We start from the raw sequence: 22870 nt of genomic DNA, 5'->3' as shown, positions 1-22870 counted from the left end.
TATAAGTTGTAAGTATCTGAAACAATATTTGTAGCTTATATTTTAAAAATTATAAGGAACCTAACTATCATTAAATCGATCTTTTGGCAGCATTAGTTTTTAAAGTAGAGCAAAAGAATAAGTTGACTTCAATTTTGAAACATTCTGATTGCACATTTTAATTCCTACATTTGTTAATGTTAATATCTAGAGAGTACAAATAATATAAAGTCAAATCCACAGTGAATAACATATGCAATAACATAGACATTTAATACAAATTACCAAGATGACTTCACATTATAGACAAAAGAAAATGTAAGGTAAAGAAAGTAATTATATACTCTTCCGGTCCTATGAGACCCATTTTGTAACGTAAATTACATTATAAAATATATTTTACATTTAGGAGCAGAGGAGTATTGAAGAAGTTAATAATTAAACTTTCATGAGTAGTTGTCCAATTGTGATTTTGTTGAACTGGCTCATCGAATATGGTTTAGGCCTCACAAGTTCCAAACAAACTTGTTCCATGGTTGGACGAAAACGTGGATCTTCATTCAAGCAAGAAAGTGCTATCTTTGCAATCAACATCACTTGCTCAACAATTAGGTTTGAGGGTGGAGGCAGCCGATGGTCCAACACATCCTTAAATGGCATGTTATTATAGGATGTTGGAATCTCTGTCAGAGAATGAATTAGCTCCCCAGGATGTCTTCCCATTAGGATTTCCAATGTGACAACACCAAAGCTATAAATATCACATTTTTCATTCACTTGCATTGTAAACGCAATCTCTGCACCATGCATGTTAAAGTATTAGAATACTTTACACACACACACACTGCCTCTGATCATATACATACTCCTTCTGATCCATAATATGAGTCGCCGCTTCTAAAACAACAGTTTGTCGGTTTGGTCCAAAATAAAAGTCATTTGAAAAGTCATTAATGCTTATATATCTCTCAATTTTATCATCACAATAATTAATACTTAAATGTGACTCATTGTATTTTTTCTCTCATTCGCTTATATTGTGGATCGGAGGGAGTATATAAGATATATGGTTTTTTCGCATACACACATAGTTCTATTTGTGAGATACACTTAAAGAATGCATGAAATTTAGACAACTTTTTCTATTTTTGTCTTCGTTGGTTACGTTGAGTACACACTCTCTCTCTCTCACTTCTTTTTCTACTCATTATCTTTCTCTCCCAAACTCCCTCTCTTATTCCATAAATAAGAATATTTTTAGACAAAAAGTATATTTCTTACATATTTGTTATTTTAATCAATTTTTTATTGTAATTATTTGTATCTTATGTATAGGATAGAAGGAATGCACGTGTGTGTACTGCATTTCATAAAATAGTAACAAAGATGCTAGGCTCCCAATAAAGGGAGGGCCTCACCTAGAGCAGTATAACCAAGGGTACCAGCAAATGATGAGGTCATGTTGTTTGAGTCAAGATTTAGGAACCTTGCTATTCCAAAGTCAATGACATGAGCTTCTTGAAATTCCGAATCTAACATTATGTTCTTGCTTGATATGTCACGATGGACTATAGGGCATGAGGGACCATGATGCATATGGAATAATGTATCAACCACACCTCTAACCACATTCACCCTCTTATCCCAATCAAGTATAATTGCTTGCTTATGATTTTTCAAAATCTTATCCAAGCTACCACCTTCTAAGAACTCATAAACCAAGAACGATAGTCGTGAATTTGAAACGAACCCAAGTAACTTTACTATATTACAATGTTTGATTTCAGTCAAAGTTTCGATTTCCCTTGAGAATGCTTTAAGATTGGAGAGATTTGTATTACAATTTGGATGAAGTTTCTTCAAAGCAAAAAATTGACCTTCAAATAACTCAGCCTTGTAAACATTTCCTTGTGCTCCCAACCCAATGAGATATTTGTCATTAAAATCTTCTGTAACTTCAATAACTTTTTCATGCAAAATTTCCCCATCAAAACACCATATGGAGAAAATACTCTGAGTTAATTCTTTGTCATCTTCATGCTTGGCATTCTTTGATTTTCGAATTACAATACAAAAAATTCCACCCGCCACTATCACCAAAGCAACAAAACATAGTAATGATATCAATAACAACTTCTCTTTTTTATTCAAATGACCTTGTTGGTCATTCTTATGTTCAATGCATAGTTCTAGGCCAGAGACATTACCACATAAACCTGTGTTGTTCCTCACTGCATCAAATGTAATATTTCGAAAGGCAAGAGTATTTGGAAGAGGTCCTTCCAAATGGTTGTATGATATGTCTACAGAAGTTAAACTTGACATGTCATCAAAATGGGGTGGAATGGTACCTGAGAGATTATTATGTGAAATGTTCAAATTTTGTAGCATCTTCAGTGTTCCAAGTGCTGCCGGCACTACTACAAATTGGGGAATACTTGACGCTAAATATTTGACGGTTATCACAAAAACCGTCAAATATAATCCCCCAGAAGAAAACTTGACGGTTTCTAAAGAAACCGTCAATTTTAGTAGAACAATAATTGACCGTTTCAAAGAAACCGTCAAGTATTCCAAAAATACTTGACGGTTATTTTATAACCGTCAAGTATATTACAGGTAAACTTGACGGTTTAATGAGAAACCGTCAAGTTTAGTAATACTTGACAGTTTTGATTTAAAACCGTCAAATATTCTTTGAGAATACTTGACGGTTATTAATAGAAACCGTCAAGTATTGTGCTTAAAAACCCGTCCCTTTCCCCCTGTTCAGTCTCTTCAGTTCAAAATTTCTAGCGCCCCCTTCCGCTTCGGACTCTCCAAGCCGCCGTACCCACCTCTTTTTCAGCCATTCCCTTTTGCTTTTTTTGCTCGTCCTTGCTCGTCCTCCATCATCATCCCTCTCGGTGTCCTCCATTATCGGTGCGGCATCCTCCTGCTTCGTCATTATCGTGCATTCTCCCGATTGCGCCCCCTTCCGCTTCGGACTCTCCAAGCCGCCGTACCCACCTCTTTTTCGGTCGTTCCCTTTTGCTTTTTTGCTCATCCTTGCTCGTCCTCCATCATCATCCCTCTCGGTGTCCTCCATTATCGTTGCGGCATCCTCCTGCTTCGTCGTTGTTGTGCATTCTCCAGATTGTCATTTCGGCTTCAGGTTGGTAATCCTTCACTCGCTCCCCTTATTTCCTTTAGTTCTTCCTTTGAGAAATGATTGTAGTGGAAAGGGAATGATAGGATAATGCTAGGACCGTTCACCATGCACACACCGAAAATGGGTTTGCTATTTGGCCGAATGGGTTTTTTTTCTGTTCTTGATTCTAAATGGGTGTTTCGCATTTTGATCAGTTTGGGTTTAGGGTGTTTTAGTTTTTTGTTTTCGCCATAAAGTCTAGGGAATGCAATGCTAATGTTTCAATTTTTGTTTTTGTAATTGAAATTGACTATGTGCTGGTTTGGTTTTTTGCCATAAAGCTGGGGAATTCTAAGTTATAAGCCGTTATGCTGTCGAATTTTTTTCAAATGAAATAGCACATTAGTAGTAGTAGAATATTTTTCAAACTGAAGTGAAAGTAAATTTTTGTTGAATTACTAGTTGCTAACAACTACTAGTTGTTAGCAAGTAGAATTAAAGAGGGATAAATGTGATCAATAGTGGCTCATGTGTTGACTTTCTATTTTTGTTTAATTCTCATAATATCTTTGAGTCATTGATCACATTTTCCTCTAAATGATTCATCTTAGTGGGGACCATGGGCAAAGAATGGATGTCCGCCAATCGTCTATCAAAAGAATATTGGGATGGGGTAGAAGATTTTATTAAGTTTGCGATTGAGCACGCCGATGATCGCAACAGGATTATTTGCCCCTGTCTTAAGTGTTGCCTTTTGAAGTGGGTTTCGCCATCCGATTGTGAGAGCCACTTAATTATCAATGGAATTGATCAAAGTTACAAGTGTTGGACAAAGCACGGAGAGACAAGAGATGTGAGTAATAGTAGTCGAGGGCATAGTGAAAGCTGTGGATCATCTAATCTTGACATGAGTACATGTGAAGCTGATCGTCTTGAGGAGATGACAGATGCGATTGAACGGGAACTTGACGATTGTCCTGAAATGTTTGATAGATTGAAGTGTGATGCTGAGACACCTCTATATGAAGGTTGTACTGATTTCACAAAATTGTCTGCAGTGTTGAAACTGTATAATTTGAAAGCAAGAAATGGGTGGAGCGACACAGGCTTCACAGAACTGCTGTTGCTTGTTAAACAAATGCTACCGAAAGAAAATGAGCTTCCAAGTAAAACGTATGATGCAAAGCAAGTGTTGCGCTCTGTCGGCCTCAGCTATGAGAAGATACATGCTTGCCCCAATGATTGCATTTTGTTTAGGAAGGAGTATAAGTCACTAACTGAGTGTCCTAAGTGTAATGCATCACGCTACCAAGAGAATGGGAAGAGCCCGAAGAAGGCATTATGGTATTTTCCCATAGTGCCAAGATTCAGACGCTTGTATAGTAATGTAGAAGATGCGAGAAATTTAAGGTGGCATGCAGATGAAAGGGTTAAAGATGGCATGCTTCGCCATCCTGCTGATTCTCCAGAATGGAAGAAGTTTGATATTGAGTATCCTGAATTCGGGGAAGAAGATAGAAATCTACGCCTTGCATTAGCCACCGACGGGATGAACCCTTATGGGATGCAAAGCAGCACCCATAGCACATGGCCAGTGATTTTGTTTATATATAACCTTCCTCCATGGCTATGCATGAAACGCAAGTATTCAATGATGTCTATGATAATCTCTGGGCCAAAGCAACCGGGAAATGACATAGATATATATCTAGCTCCATTAATTGAAGACTTGAAAGTATTGTGGGAGAATGGAGTTGATGTATATGATGCATATAAGGAAGAAAAATTCAAGTTGAGAGCTATGTTATTTGGCACAATTAACGACTTTCCTGCGTATGGTAATCTCTCAGGGTATAGCATTAAAGGACAACTTGGTTGTCCCATTTGTGAAGAGAGCACAGATTCCATAAGGTTGAAGCATGGAATGAAAAATTCATATATGGGACATCGTAGATGGTTGCATCGTGATCATCCTTACCGGCGATTCAAAAAATATTTTAATGGGAATTCAGAAGAAGGTAAGGCACCAACACCGTTGATTGGGGAGGATGTATTTCAAAAGGTGAAAGATATAGATTGTGAATTTGGAAAACCTTTCGCGAAGCATGTTGGGACAAGTGGGTGGAAGAAGAGGTCTATTTTCTTTATACTGCCGTATTGGATAACCCTGAATGTGAGACATTTTCTTGATGCTATGCATATTGAGAAAAACGTATGTGAAAGTCTGTTTGGCACATTACTCCATATTCCCGGGAAGACTAAAGATGGCATAAATGCCAGGCTAGACATGGTTGAAATGGGGATAAGGGAGGAATTGGCACCAGAGGATAAGGGAACTCGTACATTTCTTCGTCCGGCAGCTCACACCCTTTCTAGAAAAGAGAAAAGTAGTTTTTGTGAGTTTCTTGCTTCAGTAAAAGTGCCGGAAGGTTACTCTTCTAACATTAGTAACCTTGTGTCAATGAAGGATATGAAGTTAAAAGGTTTAAAATCTCATGACTGTCATGTCTTAATGGAAAACTTTATTCCAGTGGCAATACGGGCTATTTTACCTGATAAGGTACGAGTTACGATCACAAAGTTATGTTTCTTCTTTAAGTCTCTTTGCAGCAAAGTGATTAATCCTAGTAAATTGCCAAGATTGCAAACCCGAATCATAGTTACGTTATGTGAACTTGAAATGTATTTTCCTCCGGCCTTTTTTGACATCATGGTCCATTTAACCATCCACTTAGTTAGAGAGGTCCAACTGTGTGGCCCAGTGTATTTAAGATGGATGTACCCAGTTGAGCGTTACATGAAAATATTGAAAGGGTATGTGAAAAATCGAAGTCGGCCAGAGGGTTGTATTGTAGAACGATATATTTGTGAAGAGGCTACTGAATTTTGTACCCATTACTTAAAAAATGCAAGTGATATTGGGGTTCCAATGTCTCGTCATGAGGGAAGGACAGATGGAGAAGGGATTATGGGAAAGAAAGTCGTAACTATTTCAAACCAACAGTGGGAGCAGGCACATCTATATGTATTGCACAACTCCGAAGAGATTGAGGACTATGTGCATGAGCATATTGATGAGCTAAAGAGGGATAATCCCAATAAACTTGAAAGTTGGTACACCAAAACACACAATAAACAATTTACAGCATGGTTGAGAGAGCATGTGCATGGCAAGTATAATAATGATCCTAATTCTGTTTCGAAGAAATTAAAGTTGTTGGCAGATGGACCGAGCAAACATGTGATTTCTTTCACAAGCTACCTTATGAATGGGTTCACTTTCTATACTAAACAACAAGATGATCGGAGTAAACAGCAAAATAGTGGCGTAACTCTTGTAGCTAGTACCATGCATATATCGAGTGCCAAAGATAAAAATCCTATCTATGCACGTATGTCATACTTTGGAGTGATTGAGGATATTTGGGAGTTGGATTACATTGAATTCAGAGTTCCGGTATTTGGTTGCAAATGGGTGGATAATAATAATGCATTGAGGATTGATGACTTAGGGTTTATACAATTGAATTTGAATAAAGAAGGATACAAGGAAGAGCCATTCATTTTGGCTTCTCAGGCTACACAAGTGTTTTATGTCCCTGACCCGGCTGCCAAAGGATGGTCTATTGTTTTGTTGACTAATAAAATGGATATTGAAGAGACGGGGTATGAAGACAATGCAATTGAAGATGATCCATTTCAAGGGGCCTCACTTGATTCTCATTTAAATGAAGATCAATCCATGTATGTCAGGCATGATCACAACGACGGAATATGGATTTCAAAGAGGGGGAAAGTGTTTCGTAAGAAGATCAAAACAATTCAAACCAAGAAGAACATGCAAAAACATAAGAGTAGAAAAAGAAAAAGATCTTCTTAAACATGCATGTAAATTCTCTCATTATTTTCTTTGATTCTTTTATTTGTTTTAATTTTGTTCAAATAAATTTCGTCATTAATGACTTTATTTTCATTTAATGGATTCTGATTCATTTTGTTTACTTCAATTTCATTGCAGATGGCAGACGATAGCGGATCTAGCACTGATAACCCATCTCAGCCGAGAGATGCCTCTGAGCAGGAGAGACAGTTGCAAGAGGAGGCAGCACGCATACAGAGGGGCCTTTGTGTCATGCAAGAGGTCGTGAAAGCTCGAACAGAAGGAAAGAAATTTGCCGTACAGTGGAATAAGAAAGGACAAGCTGTACGGTCAAATAAATTTATCAGCTATATTGGGGCAGTGGCACGAAGCACCGTGCCCATTACAGCGCAGCACTGGAGGAGGGTTGATCGTTCAGTGCGAGACACTATTTGGACAGATGTATCGGTAATATATTATAACAACTCAAATTTCATTTTCTTATAAGCTGCGTGACACTAATGTGTTGTTTTATATGTTTTGCAGTCTGCATTTGATATAGATGAGAGCAGGAAGAGGTTTGTGGAGGGGAAGGCTGGGAGGGCACTGCGCTCTTTCCGATATTTTGTCACACACAAGTACTTGAAGGATCCTTCCACATCCGACGAGTCCCAGGTTCCTAGCTTGATACGGGACTTGGTCAAACCAGAGGATTGGGCTGCTTTTGTGACGTCACGTCGTGATAGGCAATTTCAAGTAATAATTCTCGCTCTTTTTGATATTAAATAGTCCATTTTGTTTAATCTATATATTGTTTAATTGTGAATCTACTTTGTTTTTGCAGGAATTAAGTTCCCAAAATAAGGAAAGAGTAAAGAAGAATGAGTATCCCTACCGAAAGGGCCGCTTGGGTTATGCGGGCCTTGAGCAAGAGGTGACTCAGAAGGAGGGATCAGATGTCACTGTATCACGTCAGATGCTGTGGGCACTGGCCAGGCAAAATAAAGATGGCCAAATTGATAATCCTCGCGTTAAGGAGGTCGTGGACAGGATGGTGAGTATTATTCTAAATTAAATAATCTTCACGTTATTGTCAAATATCTTTAAGTATGAATAACTATATCAATGTTTGTTGCACAGGAGAGTTTGTCCCAGGAAGTTTCGCAGGGGGCATATTCTGCAGATGACCAGGATATATTGAGGAGGGCATTGGGGACTCCTGACCATCCTGGTCTTCTTAGGGGCGTCGGTTATGGAGTCACCAAGAGAGATTACTTTGGGTACCGACAAAAGCCCTCTTCATCGTGCACGCCTTCCTCTGCTGAGTTCATGGAGCTGAAGGAAGAAACACGCTGGTTAAAGGAGCAAGTTAAAGCGCAAGCGCTCCTAATCGAGCAGTTGATCAAGAATCAAGCACCACAGCCGGCTCCGAATCTCAGCCCAAGTGGCAAAGACAGCTGCACATTCCCCTTGCTACCTGAGGTATAATACTTGTGTTTATATAATTACATTCAATAATTTATATATCTAGCTAACTTGTCTCTCATGTTAAACAAATCAGGGTGTAGCGGACGTTCAGTGTATGGCGGATAGCCCTAAACATCACACTGTTGCAACGGGCCGCATGTTCAATTTACCGGGGGAGAGTATAATTCATAATGTTCCTCTCCTTGCTGATCATGTGAGGGTGTAGTTGAACACTGCTATTGATGCGAATTATGCCCTCCCGATACCCACCTCAGATGCAGAGACAGTAGCTCAAGCAGTGGGTAGCTTTGTCGCTTGGCCTGGCCGTCTTCTTACATTAGGACACCCTTCAAAGGTACATATGTATAGGTCTACAAATTCAGCTGATTTAAAATAAACTCTATTTTAATTACTAACAGTCTGTTTGTCAGTCTAAGGGGAAGAAGAGCCTATTGGGTGATCACTCATTATCATCACCACAGAAGCAACCATCTGAGCCCGTTCAAGTGGTATCATCAAGATTCCGAATATGTCTTAAGGAATATGCAATTGGGGCTAGATTAGAACATGGCAAGGATTTCATGATTCCCCTAGAGTTTGAGCCAGAGGTATACGGTCGACCCTCGTCAGATTATGTCACAAATGAAGTATTGAAAGAGATTCTAACGCATGAAATGGCCAGCACAAATGCCTGTAACTTTTATATCAGGTATTTGTTAAAACCTTAACTAAATACTTAAGTACTTGAACATTTATTCTATTGATATCTTCGTTTGTTGATTTAGATATCTTTTCAAGAACTTCATAGCCCTTGGTGGCCTTGATGACAAGTTCAAGATTATCAGCCCCCACACTTTTGCTGGCCACGGACCTAATATGAAGAAAGACTTATCCAGAGACTTATTGGATATCTTCATTTCTAGGGCAACACCGGGGGCTCAGACTTTGTTTTTGGCGCCTTATTGTCAAGGGTAAACTTTCCTAAATTCTTTCATTTTCAAAATAATTTGTAATAGTTCTAATTGTCTTTCTTATACTTAGGGGACACTGGATGCTGATTGTGGTCAATCCCACAAAGCCAAGGATTTGGTATCTTGATTCTCTTCATGGGGATTCAACTAATCGACCATTTATGGTTTCATTGTTCAACAAGTAATATTTATCTCTATTATTTAAATTTAATTTAATTTCTTGCTTCAATCAAATTTTTGACAATCATTAATATTCAATTTTATTGTCTTCTCATGGCTTTGTGGCTATACCGCACAAATCAGGCCTTACCCTACCCCCCGATAAAAAACGGCCAATTTGACGATTCCTTCCCGTGGAAGAAAGTGAAGGTATTCACTACCATTATTTACTATTCTACTAAATATGGTTTATTTATATGATTGACTAATATTATTTCCTTTTCCATTCTTTATAGTGCCCACGTCAGCCCAACAAGAGCTCCCATTGTGGATATTGCGTGATGAAATTTATGAAGGAGATAATTCTGCACAATGCTGACACAATTCCCACGCAGGTAATATGCATTTGTTAAGATTCAATTTATATATTTAAGAATTATTGTACTTACTGCAACTTTACATTTCTATCTAACTTAAGTCATAATTTGTGGTTGCATACAGTACTTTGCCGACACATATTGCACAGTGTATTCATCTGCTCAGATGGAAGAAATCGTTGAAGAGTTGGCGATGGCCTTATTCCGTCAGTGGGCACAACATAGATAGGGAAGTGTACATTAAGACAGTGTATGTACGTACAACTAGCTTTGGTTTCAATATAATTTTGGTTTTGGTTCATTTTTTGCTGTTGGTTAGTTTTAGGCATTGCACAACTTTGGCAATTGGCTAATTTTGGAATTGGTTCACCTTTTGTACTTGCCAGAATTTTAATATATCACAGTTGGTTTTCATTGGTTCATGTATATATATGATAATGTAAATTATTTTCGATTCATTAAGATATATGTATATGGCTGAATTGGTTTGAATGCTGGCCTGCATGATTTTGTTGAATGAGCCTTTGTTATTGGTTTCAAAATTGCAGGGGGCTGCTGGCAAAGGAGAACGAATTTTTAAAAAAAAAACCAATAATACTTGACGATTATTAGTTAAAACCGTCAAGTATTCTAACATACTTGACGGTTACTTTTAAAACCGTCAAGTATTAAATAATACTTGATGGTTTTTCAAAAATAACCGTCAAGTATGTTTCATAATACTTGATGGTCACTTTTGGAACTGTCAAGTATTACAGAATACTTGACGGTTTTTGGAACCGTCAAGTATAATCTCAAAATAATTGGCGATTTTTCTTTAGTAACCATCAAGTATGATTAAAATATTTGACGGTTAATAACCGTCAAATATTTACTGTTGAAATATATGACGCCAGTATAGTTGACGGTTTTTAACTATCAAATATGATCCAAAATAACCGTCAAGTATTTTTCATTTTGTAGTAGTGCGGTATTGTTCCCGACAACATATTCTCACTAAGATCAAGTTCTTGAAGTGCCTGCAAATGACCAAACTCAAAGGGAATGCTTCCTGTAAATTTATTTTTGCTCAAGTCTAAGAGCCATAACCTATAAAATCCTCCAAGCTCTTCGGGGATTGAGCCAGTGAAATTATTATCTGACAACATCAATTCTTCAAGTTGATTTAGTGACCCTATTTCTATTGGAATCTTGCCTGAAAATCGATTGTTGCTTAAAGAAAGTCTACTCAATGAGGTCATCTTTCCCACTTCCTTTAGAATTTCTCCTGTCAATTGATTTGATGAGACATTAAATTCCCCAAGTTTGGTTGCCTCTCCAACTTCTGGAGGTATACTTCCAGAGATATTGTTGTTGGAAATCCTAAGTGATGTGAGATTATAGCATTTTCCCCCACGTAGATGAAATGCGGCCATAAAATTTATTGCCACTCAAATCAATGTATTTCAAATTTGGGTACACACCAAAATCACTTGTGATATTTCCAACCAATCGGTTGTTATCAAGTCTGAGTCTGATAAGGCTAGAGCAATTTTTCAAGGTTTTTGGAACTGGGCCAGTGAATTATTCGCACATGCAGTGAAATGTTCAAGTAATCCACCAAGGCAAACCTGTTGTGGCAAATGGCCAGTGAAATCATTCTCGCTAAGCTCTAAGTTTTTCCAGTTTGTAAGATTATTCATCTCTATTGGAATGAGCCCACCCAGTTTGTTCTTGTTCAGATCAAGGATCTTGAGATGAGTTAGATTTCCTATGGAAGCTGGAATAGTTCCGGAAAGAGCGTTATTTCCAAGCTTGAGATTTTCTAATTTGATCAAGTTCCCTAAAGAAGATGGAATTAGTCCGTGCAAATTGTTATTTGACGGTTGCAAACTGATGAGAGAATGGAGATTCCCAAACTCAGAAGGAATGAGACCCCACAGATTATTTCGAAAGAGAGAAAGATATTGCAGTTTGGTCAAATTTCCTATTGCAGAAGGGATTTTGTCGTCCAAGAAAGTGTTTCTTTGCAAGGCAAGCACTGTGAGATCAGTCAGCATTCCGATCTCTCTGGGAATTTTTCCTGTGAGATTATTCACACTAAGAGAAAGCATGTTCAGACTAGTCAAGGCTCCTATTTCTCGAGGGATAGAACCACTCAAGAAATTATGACTCATATTGAGCGTAAGAATTCTACAAGCAGACAAGTCCAATCTGGCGAGGAATAATCCCAGAAAACTCATTCTGACTGATATCTAAAGCTTGGAGTTTAATAAAAGATGAGAAGTTGAGACTGTTAAGTGTACCTTTTATCCCCAACCTGGTAAGATTTATAATGGAGACAGACATTGATTCATCACATGTAATTCCTTTCCAGTTCCTGCAAGGATCTGTTCCATTCTTCCAAGAAGACAAGGTAGCTAGACTGTGATTCCCAAGGGTGGCTTTCCATTTAAAAGAGCGTTTGCTTCCTCACTGCTAGCGAGCGATGAATTAGAGAACAGCAAAGTACAGAAGAAGAATGTTATAGAGAGAATCTGGCATAAGGCCAGAAGTGGATAAAGAGCTGAATCAGCCTTTTTGAACTTGAGCACCATGATGACTTGGCTATAAGTATTTTAACGTTTAAATGAAATGAAATCACAGAGAAGATAATGAATTTGAGTGTGTGAATGGCGAATTTGGGGTCTGTTTATGATAAAGATAAGCATCTTTACAGCTCCAATAACTGCGTAGTGCAAGAAAAGTCATGAAGGTGATATTTTCCAGATTTTTTCATTTACCCCCCAAAAGGACAATAAGAGAGAATTGCTTACTTTTCAAACTTTGAAGCGTTTGAAAATGCGGTAGATAAAACTCTTCTCACGTATTCATCTATACAAACATTGGAGTGGGTGTGCAGGTGAGGACATTTATTAACCCAAAGGACAGCAACAGTACAGTGCATTGCTCTACTTTTCAAAGCCACGGAGACTATGTTGAACAATAGTCGTTATCTGTACTATAGCTTAGTTCCTTGTCTTTGCAATGTCGCGCTAATGCGGAGTTGAACCTACGGGAAAATCCTAATTAAATCCTACTGAAATACTTAAAATTAAATTGAGGCCTATACTTTTAATAAATTTTTTATTAAGATATAAGACCTAATTAGAAATTGCTGAATATTATTAAGTAACTAGAATGCCCCTCTTTAGTTAAAAATGAAAATTGATTATTTTATCCCTCTAAAGTGGTTCATCATCTCTTATTATTAATATTTAGACAAAAAAATATAAATAATTTTTTAGTGTTTGAAATTTTGTAATATAACTAAAATCTTCAAAATATTTTCATAAAACATTTCAAATTATAATATATGTAATCTTTAACTAATATTTTTAATATTTTTTTCTTTTCAGGTTGTAAATATTATTTTAAAATTTTAAAATATTTTAATTATAATAAAAATTTAATATTAAATCGTAATCATTTACGTTTTCAGTTCGATCCAACATTGTTTAAATAAATAAAACTAACGTAAATTACAAGAACTGAAAATAAAAAATATTTATAATTTTACTTATATTTGTAATTTAACATGTTTTATTAAAATATTTTTAATAGTATAAGTTATATATACAAATTTCAAACATTGTAAAATTACTTATATGTTTTTTGGTCTAAAAAAAATCATAAGAGATGAGGAATTACTTGGGAGAGATATATTAATCAAGTTTTCTTTTTAATTGAAGAGGGGCATTTTGGTGATTTAACAACATTCAAAAATCCCTAATTAGATCTCATGGCCTAATTAGAAATTTGCTAAAAGTGTAGGCCTAAATATGAATTTAGGTATTTCGGCTGGATTTAATTGGAATTCTCCCCTCCTATTATTTGTGACAAATTTGGAAAATTAAATTATTTAGTATTTGCAATAAAACAGATATATATATATATATGCAGTGTTGAATAGCGTAAAATTAAATTAAATTATATATTTTAATAATATCAATAAAATTAAATTAAATCAAATACATATTTTAGGGGTTGTCAACAGCAACATTGCCAAATATAATTTAGAAAAATTAAATTATTTAGTATTTACAAACTGCTCACTGAATAATGTTCAAGCCTCACATGTTTTGAATAGTTAAAATATTAAATCTCAACCTCTTTTGTCCAGAGATGAATATGAGATTTGAGTTGAGGTATAAATTTGTTTAAAAAGATTTCACCAAGGAGCAATATGCATTTGGAAGTTTTTTTTGTGTACAAATTTTTTTCTGAAAATTTTAAAATCGTTGCATTGTTACCCATTACAGTTAAAAATGTTAATAGTCGATGTCACTTTTTTAATGGTCAATGTTTATTTTTTATCAGTAAAAAAATTGTTACAATTTTAAACTTTCAGTGTAAATTTGCACAAAAAAAACTTGGAACTACCCAACACTTTTGTGCTAAAATTTTCAGAATAAATTTACACATAAATCCTATGAGATTTTGATAAGCAAAGAAGGAAGAAGAACAGAGGATTTGCTTCCCCTGAGTTGTCATTCAAGCAAGCAAGTGTTATCCTTGCAATCATTACTTCCTCAACAGAAAGGTTTCAGGGTAGAGGAAGCTATTGGTTTAGTGATTAGGTAAAATTTAGTTCACTACATTATGAGAAACTAACCCATTCATTATACTTAGTTCCGATTAGTGTTCAACAGTACATCCTTGAATGAATTCTCCACATGCAATTTTCCCCTATATAAATATACTACTTCCGGTCCTTAATGTAAAAAATAATGAACTAATTTGAGTAAATTAAGAAAACTAATTAAGTTAATTATTTGTAATAAATGCGTGTTATTTTTTCTAAAATATCCTTGATAATCAAGTGTATTGGCAATAACTAACATTATAACAAGAACTACTTTAGGGAAAAAAAAGGATAAATATTAGAGATAAATTGGACTGGGGACCTATATTTAAGACTAAAATAAAAGTCAAACAAGTTCTTATATTAAGGAACGGATGTAGTGTGTGTGTATAACAACCCAATCTCCATTTGGGCCAGCATTCAAGGCCTTCTCTGTTATTTTGGGTATAAAATGGGCCCTATGCCCAATGCTTTTGCTAGGCTTTCTCATTTATGAATATGGATTTAGCCCAGCCCAAATGAACTCCATTAATCCAATTTCACTCAATCTTTATTTCCCCCAAAATTGTTCTTCATCAAGCCTTGGGACAATTAAGAGGTAAAATAATCTCAAAAGCCCACTGTTTAAAAAGGATATATTATTACCTTAGGTAAAAATTACAATGTATATTTGGCTATTAAAGTTACAATGAAAGCCATTTCCCATTTTTATATATAGAGGAATAATCAATGACAACCATCATAGCAATTAATTAATATAAATATATAATTTATAAGAGAAAACCGTTATTATTAATTTATTATTGTCAAGAAGGGAAGTTAGAGATGACGACTTTTCCCCAAGCTCGTCCGGTTTCAAGATATCGAAAAGCTTCAACGACGTCGTTAAATGCAAAGGGACCTGTGGGATCAATCACAGCTTTGAGCCTGCCACTCTCCAAACATGGCCTTAGTTTCTCTAAGACTTCCCCAGAAACTGTCAAGCTTGAATAAATTGCTCTTGGATGCGAGGGAGGCCATGTTATATCCACAATGACCCCTTCATCTTTTGCTGCCACATGCGAGTTCTTACTATCACCTGAAATATTATATTATTCATTAACAGCAACTTATCTTAGTAGCAACGTTCCTGATCACGTCTGAATGAGGTCAGAAACTCAAACTTGATATTAACATTTTTGTGTGTTTTCCTATATTTAAATTGTGTTTTATATATACACACACACACTTTTTGTCCTATTTAAATGGTTTTTCTTAGTTCTATTTACAAGTCACCTCGTTAAATTTTTAAGATAAACCTACTATTTTATCATTCATTTATTATAGTGTAGATAATTATTTTTAAAATGTATATATTGAAAAGTTGTTATATTTCAAGAAAGAGTTAAGAAATGAAATCCTTGTTAAAATCTTAGAAAATTGTTATAATTCACCCGCAAAATATCTTTTAATTGATGTGGACCGCACAGACTAGGCAAGCTCCGTCGCAAAATTTTTTTCCTCCACTACTTTGGTCATGTGTGCTGTCTGCCTAATATTCACGCGTACTTATATATATATATATATATATATATATATATAATAATCCATTAATAGGAGTATTAGATAAAGGTAGAATAATTATATGAACCATATTGCCTATATCATTCATTAAGGGTAAAATAATTGAGGTTGTAGTTCATTTGAAAATATAAGGAATTGAGACTAATAATAATAATAATAATCATAATCATAATAATGGTATGACTAATTGTGTCATAAACAAAATCAAACTTATCCTCAATGTCTTCACTACTGTAAAACATTTTTTTTACGGCGATTTTTCTACACCTATTGTAGTATATAGCCGGTGCAGAAAGCATAATTGGTGATAATTTCATTGATAAGAAGCAAGATTGTGACTCTTTACCTTGGTTAAACAATTGCTCTATATTAGTTAAGGCGGTGTTTGAATTATTTTTTGAAAATAATTTTACGAAATCCAAGGTAAGTATTTGAAAAACGTTTTGTTTTAGTTTATGTAAAAAAAATTTTTTAAGTGCTTATGAGAGTTAACAATAATCGGTGTAGAAAATCCCTTTTCCAGGTCAATATGGATTTTCTACATCGAGGTGGATAGTGTGATTTTCTTTACTGCCAAAAGTGAAAGGTATTTTTTGTTTTGATTAACCTTTTTTTATGCCGGTTGGCAAAATCGGCGTAGAATAGTTTGTTCCTGCATAGGTTCAATAATTAGTTAGACTCTCTTTACACCAATTGAAGAAATGGTGTTAAAATACCTTTTTAACTTGTTTTAAAACTGCTTTTTCTTCATTAGTGCTTCCTATTGTCTTGTTAAAAACTGTTTTGGAAATAGAAAAAGGAAAAAAATGCAAAAGGGAGGTTAATAGAAATTAATGTTTTTCTTTTGGGAAAAGTTTGTGTGAATGTTAAAAAATGAAAAGAAAAGCCATGCAATTTCAATAAAATCGTAAAATTCTTACAATTTACTCTCCAAATAATTCTTTTAGTTGATATGAACCATATATATCGGTATGATTGTTAATTTTGTCTCAAGGGAAAACGACATAAAAGCACCATGAATCTGAAAATACTATCGAGACTCCCAAATTATACCCTAGTCACTGTAAAGTTTTTAATTAAGAATTAGTTTGAAAATAAGTTTTATAACTAAACGCTTGATTTGAAATATGAAAAAAAATGAAACGACAACAATTTAATAAGTAACTAGTTTAGCTTATCAAATGATAAATTAAGATAGCAACAACTAATTTTACTTCTGCATTAACTAGTATTAATAGGTTGTTAAATATCAATAATAACGACAATTTAATAAGTAACAAATTTAACTTATCAAATGAAAACAATTTAAGATAGTGATAGTTAAGGCTTTTATATATAATTTTGCTAAAAAATTTAATCCTAGACTAACCCCTAGAAACTTCACGGTGATTAGGGTATGTTGGGATCTCGAATTGGGCTCAGATTTGCAAATTTGAGGATATATTTTTGTGCTTTTTCTCCCCCGTTTTCAAAGGAATTTTTTTAAAAAACAAAATAATACTTCTTCAATTTCAGAATCCCAAACTAAGAATTACTATAAAAATGTGTTGTTTTCTTTCTAAGGGTCCGTTTGGATCAGCGATTGGAAAAGCAGCTTATAGAAAAAGTAGCTTATGGAAAAGTGAAGTTGGTAAAAGTTAAATTGGATAAGCTGAATTGTGTTTGGATTGGAGTTCAGACAAGCTAGTTTACAAAAATGAGATTGGAAAAAGCTTGTTTGGATTATAGTTGAGTAAAAGTAATTTTGGCTGAAAAATTGCCAAAATGGGTATGAGTTTTAATAAATAATAAAACATGATTAAAAAAATAATTTCACATAATACAATGAAATTAAAATAATTTAATATGAAGAAGTCATAAAAAATATTTTAAATATAAAGTGAAACATAAAAAATAAAAGTATATTTTTAGGAGCATATTTAAAAAAAAATATATTTCTAACTTATTCATTACTTTCAACTAATTTTAATTGATTTTTTATTATCTACAAATTAGTTATTTGAGGCTTATAATAAGAATCAAAAGAAGTAATAAATTTCTTAACTTTTTCTCTCTTCATATTTCAAAAGCCATAAGCCATAAGCTATAAGCCATAAGCTGTTAATTTTAGCTTATAGCTTATTGTAGCTTTTCAGACATAAGCCCGATTACAAATAAGTGTTGCCAAACAGACCCTACTTTTTTCAATTGAGCTTATAGAGCTTATAGAGCTTATAAGCTACTTATAAGCTCTAAAAAAGTGTTTCCAAACAGGCACTAAGTGTTATCAATTGCTATTAAATTATAATGCATAAAATTAATTTAGAATTTTGAAATTCAAAAGATTTTTTTTTTTTTGGATTTTCCCGTTTTTAGAACCTCATGTGGTTTTAAAAGAGAAATTAAATCCAATAAATTATAAGGGTATGATGATTGAAGCTAGCTAGGGAGATAAAGTCATAAAAGAACTTACCAACTGTGTCGTAGACAAAGTCAAACTTGTCATGAATGTCTTCATAGTTTGTTTTCCTATAATCGACAACCTTATCAGCACCCAGCTTCTTCACAGACTCAACTTTAGGAGCACTTGTTGTGGCCACAACACAAGAAGCTCCATACAAATACTTAGCCAATTGAATCACCAAACTTCCAACACCGCCTCCTCCACCTACCACAAACATGTTCTGCCCTTCTTTAAACTTTCCGGTTTCGAAGCCCTCCACCGCCGTCTGAACCGCCAACGGCAAGCTCGCCGCCTCCTCGAACGAAAGGCACTTCGGTTTCTTTGCAACTAAACTCTCTTCCACCACTATCAACTGTGCCAGTGTTCCAAGCTGTTTCAATGTTTTTCCATTGTTGAAGTCTTGGATGTTACCGTAGACTTCGTCGCCAATCTTGAATTTTGTAACGGCAATACCTTTTGCAATCACCACTCCTGCCATGTCACATCCTGGGATCACCTGCAATTGCATGTAATTACAACAACAACAAAAATTACTAAAGGGACATACACTAATGACTTTAATCACACTTCTCTCTCATCTCTAATATATTGAAGGTGAAAAGAGAGGAAAAAGGAAGTTTAAGCTAGTATATATGTGTATATATATGCATGCATGTGATTGAATCTCTTGCGTATTTTTAGTTGAAAATGATCTGATTTGTAAATATTACTAAAATTGCTCTTCTACTTTTAAGCACAGTACCATAACAGGCAATTCAAAACTGAACTGATCTGGCAAGTTCAGGGACGTACTTTAAACCTCACACATATAAAAGATTAAAAGAAATAACAAAGTTGAAGTTCAAAAATATGTGAAGGACTTGAATTTTAATTACTCACGGGAAAATCTGAAGGAAAGATGGGACGTTGACGCCTCTTGCAATCAATCGGATTCAAAGAAGCAGCTCGAACTTGAACGAGCAATTGGTTATGTTTGGGAGTAGGACACTGAATATTATTGCTGAGCTTAAGCTCTTCCACGGAGCCATATTCTTCGTACACCCAAGCTTTCTGCATTTTTCTTGTGGTTCTCAATTAGAGCCCAGCCTCATCAGTCTATATATATATATATATATATATATAACCAGACTGTGGTCCCCGCCCCTAAAGCACCATGATTTATTATGAATGGTATTACATCGGGTTCTTAATATATGAGCTAGTTGAATATTCAATTTGGTCATAATTACAATATCTCAATTCACTCTGTCATCAATTTTGTCTCCAAATAATTCCTATATAAGGTGATTGGAGATGTTAAGGAGTCTAAATCAAGGGGTAGTTTCAATACACATGATTAATAAATATATTTTAGAAAAAGAAATATTCATTTATTATAAATAACGAGCCAAATTAGTTACATACTTTTTTTTTATTGAGGACGGGAGGTAGTACTTACTATGGACACACTAATACAAGAATTAGCTTAGGAATTGGATTCGGTGATGAATATAAAACTTTAATCTACTTTTTCCTCGTAATAAAAAATTTAGATGAGTTAGGGCTTGAGGACTTACTAGGGTTAGGATATGCCTCCATGCTAGACTTCAATCTATTTTGTCTCTCATATTTAGCATTTTATCTCAAAATAATTTACCTAACTTGTTTTGATTCTAAAAATATTTTAGGAAGTTCATGTTGTTATAATTGATTAATATATTTGATTTTTTTATCTATATAAATTAATTAAGTAGCCCTTATGTTAAGAACTAATAGAGTATCATTTACTATATTTTTTTGGAAAAGTTAATCTGTGGTCTTTATAATTTCTCTAGTGTTTTCTTTTTTCAAAGTCCTTCTAGGCGATGACTTATGAATGGACTAGAAATTTCTGCATATATGTGATAATTCCCTTAAGGAGATTTTTTAATCAAGTTCTTTCTAGTGTTTTCTTTTTTTTCAAAAGTCCTTCTAGGCAATGACTCATGAATGGAGTAGAAACTTCTGCATGTGATAATTCTCTTAAAGAGATTCTGTTTCTATCAATAATATTGAAATTCATGACTTATTACAGTCTAACTTAAGAAGTACAAGTCATTTCCTCCCCCCCCCCTTCCAAGCAATATTAGTTTTTTATGTGGGAAAAGGAGAAATATTGGTTATTGATATTTACATACTTGCTTCTGCAACACAACTTTGTATCATTATATATTTATCCCATTTAAATTTGTTCAAAGTATGGTTTAATTATATAAATATACATATGGTGGTAAAAAAATTATATATATACATATAATAAACTTCAATACACCTTTAAAAATATATTATAAATATGAAGAAAAATTGAATAATGTTACAACTTTATCATAAAATATTAGTAATAGCAAGGTCTTTAATCCACTAACAGGGTTGGATCTAGTGATCAACCAAAAAGGCTTTAATTTCTCATGATACAATGAACTAAGCTTTAAATTCTTGCTGGCGAAAAGTTCAAAGTTAATATCCGATAATGTTTTAAATAAAATTGGCTAATTTCTTGCACCGCAAAGAGAAAAAGGAAAAAGGGTCTTGGATCCGCTACAACAACGTGATGGGTAAATCATTTTTCCATCGGGATCCGGAGTGAAATGCTTATGGGGCAAAATAATATATGTGGCAAAATATGATTAGAGTAATGGATACACATGACTAGGGCTGGTAAAACGGGCCAACCCGCGGGTTGCGGGTTGGCCCGTGACGGGTTGCGGGTTACACGGTGCGGGCTCAAAAGGCTCGTTTTCTGGCGGATTGGGGCCAGAATTTTTATTATTATTTTTCTTGCTTTTTTTTTAATTTTTCTTATTTTTTTTAATGTTAGCAGTTATATATAATACAAAATAAAAATACTAGAAATGATATAAAATATTACAAACATCCAAATAAAAATTACAGCATAATAAAATACAAATGGTATATGATTGTCTAATTTTCCAACATGATAATACACAAGTTCACACTTTTTTTTCAATGAAACCAATGAGCAATACTGAATAACCTTCTTTATCTAATTATTTCTAATGACAATAAAGTTGAAGTAAAAATTTGCTTTACTTTTGCCTTTGCTATCTTTTTTTTTTTAAAAAAAATAAGTGGGTTGACCCGCGGGTTGGCCCACGAGTTGGTGGGCCAACCCGCCGCGGGTTAGGGTTATAGCGGTGCGAGTTATGTTTTTCAAGATAGTGGCAAGTTGGTTTTTGGCCAACCCTAACCCGTCATTTTTGGCGGGTTGGCGGGTTGGACCCCCGGGTCCAACCTATATTACCGGCTCTACACATGACCTAATGAATTAGAGCTAAGTATCCTCCCAAATAACTCCCTGCAAAGAAAGAGGGTCCTAGATCCACTACAATGACGCGATGGGCAAGACAAAGACCACTGAACAATGGAGATCCAATAAAAATTTGAAGAATATCTGCGTATAATTGTAGGAGATGATATATTTCATTTTCTTAGAAAATCATATAAAACCAATTTCCGGGAAAAAGCACTTTTCAATCTTATGAATCATCTTTGTCTCCAATTAATTTTAATTATGCAGAGGAGAATACATCATATTGGCTGCATGCCTGCATCACGCATTAATTATATGGTCCTTAGCATCATATGATTTCGGCAGCTCGTATTAAATCTTATTTAATTTATAATTCTTATATTTTTATATTGTTATGTAGAAAATTTTATCTGCTAGTCCTTCTAATTTTATCAAATTTTGAATCGGATCCTTATAATTTTTTTTAAAAAAATTTCAGCAAAATCATAGTTGAATTTTAAAAATGACCTGAATTTGAGAAATTTCAAATCAATATAATGACTAAATTGAAATTTAAAAATGTTAGTGAATCTAGTAAGTTATAATATTTGTAACATGGTTGTCAACTCCACTAACGCCATTAATTAACAATGTGTTTTTTAGGTTTTTTAAACTGAATTTTTTTAACATTTGTAACATGGGTGTCAACTCTTGTATTCACAACTTCATTATTGTTATTAACTACATTGTAAGACTGATTTTTATATTTAATGCTCAAACGACGCTTTTTATATTTTTCTCTCTCTTCCAAAACCTCATTTACTATGAATAAAGTTGATTTTTTTTTTTTCAATTTAAGACAAATTTAATGAGTTAACTATCATTTCTTAGATGAATTAATTGAAAGTGACTTTTATTACAACCAGCTAACCAGAGAATTTATCGATTTTTATTGTAATTTAATTATTTATTTCTTTGGCAAAGATCAAGTATTAATTTATTAATAATCGATCTATATCTTAAATCCTAAATTAAGATATGGATCATCCAT

The 22870-nt window shown here is 34.4% G+C and overlaps 3 protein-coding genes across 3 annotated transcripts; 1 reads left to right on the top strand and 2 right to left on the bottom strand.

Annotated features, from left to right (window-relative positions):
* Positions 1–6975: 6975 nt before the first annotated feature.
* On the top strand, positions 6976–7614 carry LOC114733519 (uncharacterized). Its single transcript, XM_028920993.1, has 3 exons — positions 6976–6997; positions 7128–7436; positions 7531–7614. The coding sequence occupies exons 1-3, from the start codon at positions 6992–6994 to the stop codon at positions 7612–7614; spliced, it is 399 nt and encodes a 132-aa protein (XP_028776826.1). The 5' UTR covers positions 6976–6991.
* A 3863-nt stretch (positions 7615–11477) lies between these two features.
* On the bottom strand, positions 11478–12164 carry LOC114733518 (MDIS1-interacting receptor like kinase 2-like). Its single transcript, XM_028920991.1, has one exon. The coding sequence runs from the start codon at positions 12162–12164 to the stop codon at positions 11478–11480; it is 687 nt and encodes a 228-aa protein (XP_028776824.1).
* A 3002-nt stretch (positions 12165–15166) lies between these two features.
* On the bottom strand, positions 15167–19618 carry LOC114733523 (2-methylene-furan-3-one reductase). Its single transcript, XM_028920997.1, has 3 exons — positions 19431–19618; positions 18561–19047; positions 15167–15623 (listed from the first exon to the last, which is right to left on the bottom strand). Exons 1-3 carry the CDS (start codon positions 19605–19607, stop codon positions 15352–15354), a joined length of 936 nt encoding a protein of 311 aa, XP_028776830.1. The 5' UTR covers positions 19608–19618; the 3' UTR covers positions 15167–15351.
* Between the last annotated feature and the right edge of the window lie 3252 nt (positions 19619–22870).

The sequence above is a fragment of the Neltuma alba genome, unplaced genomic scaffold (genome assembly GCF_004799145.2).
Source record: "Neltuma alba isolate B1F8T4 unplaced genomic scaffold, ASM479914v2 tig00013012_pilon, whole genome shotgun sequence".
Classification (NCBI taxonomy): Eukaryota; Viridiplantae; Streptophyta; class Magnoliopsida; order Fabales; family Fabaceae; genus Neltuma; species Neltuma alba.
Note: the sequence above shows the minus strand (reverse complement) of the source record. Positions and strands in the feature narration are given on the sequence as shown.